The 6,000-nt window shown below is 36.5% G+C and overlaps 1 protein-coding gene across 1 annotated transcript in view; it reads right to left on the bottom strand.

Moving 5' to 3' along the window:
- Positions 1-230: 230 nt before the first annotated feature.
- Positions 231-6,000, bottom strand: part of HCRTR2 (hypocretin receptor 2) — a 44,445-nt gene continuing 38,675 nt past the window's right edge. The window contains exon 6 of the mRNA XM_082414386.1: positions 231-4,031. Within this exon, the coding sequence (XP_082270512.1) occupies positions 3,799-4,031 (233 nt within the window). The 3' untranslated portion in view covers positions 231-3,798. The remainder of the gene's footprint in view (positions 4,032-6,000) is intronic.

The raw sequence follows: 6,000 nt of genomic DNA, 5'->3' as shown, positions 1-6,000 counted from the left end.
ATGCCATTTGAAAGCTAATTGCACATAACCTAATAGAATTTACTCTTTTTTGACTTATAACTTGTAGGAAGTAGAAAAATCTCCTATTGTAAAATTAATTGGAATTGAAAAGTTTTCTAAATTATAATGACTGCCCAGATTGTTTTTGAAATACATTTGATTATTATTATTTATATCAAATGTAAAACATCTATTATTAACTAGCATTAAAATAGTTAAAATAGTTAAAATAGTAATAGCCCTCTTCACAATTTGTGTCCAAAAGTATCTATGAGATTTGTCATTCTGATATTGTCATTCAGGTTTATGTATATTCAGATTACATTTTATAAGCATATTTTCCTTTATCTTCATTAAAACAATGTACACTGGGAGTGAAGCTCAATATCATTGTACCTGACACTTTTGCAATTAACTTATCAATGATTTATAACAGTTATTTAATACCTAAGAAATGTTCCAAGCCTTGGAGAATTTAGAAGCCATTTTCCTCAGAAACTGAGAATCACCTTTTTGCCAAGAATGAATGAATTCGAATATCAACATTATCATAGGTTTGTAGAAATTCAGAAATAATGGAGTTCAAATGGCTTCTATATTAGGTAAAATTATTATCACATTCTTACTGATAACAAAATTTCAGTAAAATTAATGTCGTTTTACATTCAATCTGTGAAATATAGCAAAACAAGAGCGATCCGTATTCTATGTGTAGCATCAAACAGTCACAACACACTGCTTTCAGAAGTCTTCTAATTTGTGTTATTAGCACGTAAGGAGGTACGTAGTTGACCCTTTGTTCCATAAGACTGGCAGGTTTTGGGAACACCTGTTTCTTTCCCATTTGCCCTATGATGGTCAGTACTAAATCCAGACCTCTTAGGAGGATTCCTGTATCCACAAGTTGACAGCAGTGTGCCTGGGCTGCTATTCCATTCCCACAGTTTCTTGTAAGGACTGGTGTGTGTTTGCTTTTTCCTTCCGAGCAATGCTCATTCTTGGCAACTGTCTGCTTCTACAAACTTAGGCTTTTGTAAGGGTAAATAAAACTGGAGATTTGAAGGTTTTAGTTAGAAACTCAGGGACTTCCCTGGTTGTCCAGTGGTTAAGACATCGCCTTCCAATGCAGGGGGTGCGGGTTCGACCCCAGGTCGGGGAGCTAAGATCCCACATGCCTCGGGGTCAAAAAACCAAAACATAAAACGGAAGCAATATTGTAATAAACTCAATAAAGACTTTAAAAAAATGGTCCACATCAAAAAAAATCTTAAAAAAAAAAAAAAGAAAGAAACTCAAATCATCCAAGTAGCCATAAAGCACACCAGGGCTTTAAAACCTGTCTTCTTCCAAACTGCACTTGTAACACAGGGGCACTATTTCATAAGGCATTACCTCTTTGAGTGAGATAATGCTGAGTGACTTTCAGCCTCTTCTTTCTGACCTCCAATCAGGTTGACAGTAGTGATGACGGTGGTCCCTGTTGTAGATACCTGGGCAGTAAAATACTTTATTTCACATGGGCTAGTATGCCAGTGCCAGGTGGTAGTCTCTGGAGCAGTGTTTCTCAAATTTTAAGGCCCTTCAGAATCACCTGTAGGGCTTGTGAACATACAGATTCCTGGGTACCACCCCCAAAGTTTCTGATTTGGCAAATCTGGGATAGGGTGAAGATCTGCATGTCTAATAAGTTCTCAGGTGATGCTGAAGCTGATGATTCAGGAATCACACTTTGAAAATCATTGATTTAGAGCAAAGGAATTCTGACTTCTGAGTCTGTTCTTCACAAAATCACACAACTACTGCCTCTCTGAGCCTCTCCCTCTGTCTCTCCAGCTCTGGCTCTCACTTTCTTGCTCTCTCTCTCTCTCAATCTCTCTTCTTAAATGACAAATAACTAGATATATTAGGATCTAAAACATTTAGCTCTTACTCTGATCTCAGAATTTCTGATTCGGCAAATCTACTTAGCTATTAAGGCATATGATCAATATTATTTGACATTATCCTCCCAACAAAAGTGCTAATGTCCATAGCAATGTGAAAATCACAACTCTTCTTTCATGCAGCGTAAATAAGAAAAAAAGCTCTCAGATGTACAAAGGGGAGAAAGCAGAGAGTTACAATACTTTGCTTTCATTGGTATTGTTCTGATAATTAACAATATAATTTCAATAAACCTCATATTTGAGGGTAGTTTTTGCTTTGAGTAGTAAAAATCACAAAGTAATCCCCAGTTTGAAGACAAAAAAACCATTTGTGGATAATTTGGTTATATTCTTTCTGAAAGTGATGAGTTGGAAAAAAAAAAAAGTAAGAAAAGAGCAAGATAATTTTTATGTTCTATGAAAACCTTTCTTAAATATTCTCCATATCTTTTATTTCAATAAAATAAGAATGCCTGCTACTATACTATAAGAAGAAGAGCAACGTTCCATGAACATCTCTTTTACTTTTAAAGTGACTATTTGAATCAGAATAATTTTGCAGAGAAGCAAATTGAAAATATTCGGTGCTTTGAACCCCAGATCTTCCATTTGTATGAAACGTACTGCACTCCTGTTCATTTGTGGGTGAGTAAGAGCAAACCCCTCCATTCTCCTAGTCACCTAGCTCTCAGCCACAGGCCCAGGTAGAATTCACTAACATCAATAGAGTCACTGTAATTAAATAGAAACAAAAAAGTGCAACCTTCCTGTCCGTGTCATGGTGAGGACCACCATCATTGGTTGCTTCCTGCTCTGAGTCTGAATCATCTCCCAGAATGCTTTGCTGCTCTGCAGCCTCTACCAACAGGTCCCCCTCTGTGAACTGGAGCTCTCTTGAAGGCACATTCACACCCTAGCACCTAGCACGGTGGGTGCTTTCTGGGAGGTGTTTGATAGATGTTTACAAAACGTAAATAAATGCAAATATTTACCATCAAATCTCCATGGCATTACCCTGTCCAATATGGGACCCAGATGTGATTTGATATTCTACTACCCTTTTTCTTTGTAAATTGAATTCTTAATTTCATCTACCAAGGCCAGTTACCTCATTTTTATTGGTTAGAAGAATACAATAATGGGATATCTTAGTCTTAAATGTTGAAATCTTTCCTTAGAGATGGAAATTGTATGTTTATAGTTACTCCACAGTTTTTACATGAATACAGTCTTATTGGTCATATGTTGAAATGATAAATGCTAGCAATGGTAAGGTTACAAACCTAAGAAAACTGTGTAAATGAGTTATAAAATTAATGGAAAATAAAGTTGAATAGTATACATGTTTATATAGTTCTGAAAGATAGCTTTTGAGTTATCTAATATAATATGTTATTTTGTATATAAATATACTCTCAAATGTCACACCATAATGACACTCTTTAGTGACTTTTTTAAAACTATAAAGTCAGCTAACATATCTCTTGTTAATCCAGAGTTAGTAATTGCTACTTCTTTTAGTAGCCAAAAGAAAACCAAAGGATAAGTTTGGGTAACTTTTAGCCACCAATTTGAAGGTAAGATTAAAATAACAATTAGAATTGGAAATGCTCATACATTTACTTGACACAAATCCTAATACATGAAGCTAAAAGTGAAACAGCCTGAAAATAAGTTCAGTGGAAGTTTCAACTTCTAACATATCTCAATCAAAAGTTGAGAAATGATTTTAAACTGACTTTATTTCCAAAGAGCAAGAGATCATTTTCTTTTTTTAAAAAAAATGGGTCCACAAAGTAATAAAATTTCTGTGTACAGAGATTTAAAAAAAGAAGAGTGGTACTCAGGCATCCCTGTCCTAGGCATCAATCTTCTACCAATTTTGGAGTGTCCCCGCACCGTTGGCCGCTGCTGGGAGTGTGCTAATGCTCGTGAGCACGACCTGCTCGGACAGTTTTGATATGTTATCAATGTTGCTGATCTGGGTGGTCAGGGACTTTCGGCTCTCAGTGCTTGTCCGTCCCCGGGACAGCGGATCCTCCTGGCGGTGATGAACTCCAAGGCAACAGCAAGAAAATGCAGCTTTAAATTCCTCTCGAAATTTTCCTGGCAAACCAGCGAGAATGAAAGGAAAAAAAAATTCAATATGTTTTAACCAATCATGAATAAAATACAACTGACTGGCTCCTATTTTGGAAAAGGAAATTGGTTATTGGAAGCTTGGTACACCGTTTTTTAATAATTAATTATTTAACTGAAGTATAGTTGATTTACAATATCATGTTAGTTTCAGGTGTACAGCACAGTGAATGCTATATATATATACACTCACACACATATATATACATATATGCATGCATACGTATATGTATATTCTTTTTTTATATTCTTTTCCCTTATAGGTTATTAAAAAATACTGAGTATAGTCCCCTGTGATATGCAGTAGGACTTTGTTCTTTATTTATCTTATATATAGTAGCAGTAGTGTATAGGTTAATCCCAAACTCCTAATTTATCTTCCCTCCGCCCCTTTCCCCATTGGTAACCATAAGTTTGTTTTCTATGTCTGTGGGTCTCTTTCTGTTTTGTAAATAGGCTCATTTGTATCACTTTTTTTAGATTCCACATATAAGTGATATCATATGATATTTGTCTTTCTTTGTCTGACTCACTTTACTTAGTATGATAATCTTTAGGTCCATCCATCTTGCTGCAAATATATACAATGGAATATTACTCAGCCGTAAAAAAGAATGAAATAATACTTGGTACACTCCTGAAACACTGACACATTTCCATAAAATAGTGAGGCTGCTTTTCACGCCCAATGTTTGGATTTTGTTTCATGCCTTTAGAAGCAAACTTCCTATACTTGTGAATGTGGGTTATTTTTAACTAGATAACTATAGTAAAGCTGAGTATCAGCAGAAAGGTACCCAGAGATATTTAACGATTTAAAAAATGATGAAACCTAAGTTATACATGGCCAAAAGTACACAGAAATTATCCCTGCATTGTACTCTGAAGAAACTGTTCTATTGACACAATCAGTTCAACAAAATATCTAGAGAATTTCTAACGTTTCATAATCTGCATAAGGCAGAACAAACTGAAAGAAAAATAAACAACTTTAGAAGTTTTTCCTTATTTTTAAATTATTGATATGACGTTGGAGAAGGAAAAGGATTAAACACTGACCTTTTAAGCCTCTAAGGGTAAATGGCAGTGTTGGAAATCACCAGTTCTTTTCTCTGAGCTTTGATTACCTACCTGGGTTGTTGAGTGATTAAAATTGGTGCCCACTGATTATCAGCTGCCTTCTTGCCTCATCTTAACCCCCATCATGGCACTTTGACTTGGTTCTGTGGCTTCTACTTCAGATAATTCTCCCTACGACCCTCTAATAGATTTTCCCTGTTTAGTGCAAGCTCAGGGCCTTAGTCATCCCTAAGCCCAGGGCAAGTGTCTCCCCACTGCTTTTTAAGCCACAGTTCCTCACGCCCTTCTCCCTTCAAACAGCACTGGGGCGGCGGTATCTGCTTATCCCAGTCTGAATGTAGTCTTTATTTTGGAGACTGGGGTTGAATGTGTCAGGGGAAGGCATGAAAAGGGGCAACTGAATACAAACCACCTCTCACATATACATCACCTGATTCACCAAAAGGTGAAAAAAAGCAGGTATATAGAGGGTACATGCCATGACTGAAAAAAAAAAGTTATTTAAAAAAAAAAGCCTAATTGACTGGTTGTCTTTTTTAATAACCTATATAACCTGGAAGACCAAAGATGAAGTTAGAAAATGCACACACTTTATTCAGCATGCAATAAAATGAATTGTTTATTCTTTCATATAAAATCATCATATATTTGGAGATGGAAATAAAAAAGAAATAGCCAGGCTTCCCTGATGGCATAGTGGTTAAGAATCCGCCTGCCAATGCAGGAGACATGGGTTCGAGCCCTGGTCTGGGAAGATCACACATGCCGCGGAGCAACTAAGCCCGTGCGCCACAACTACTGAGTCTGCGCTCTAGAGCCCCCGAGCTACAACTACTGAAGCCCGCACACCTAGAGC

Source organism: Balaenoptera physalus (assembly GCF_965194825.1).
Source record: "Balaenoptera physalus genome assembly, chromosome: 11".
NCBI lineage: Eukaryota > Metazoa > Chordata > Mammalia > Artiodactyla > Balaenopteridae > Balaenoptera > Balaenoptera physalus.
Note: the sequence above shows the minus strand (reverse complement) of the source record. Positions and strands in the feature narration are given on the sequence as shown.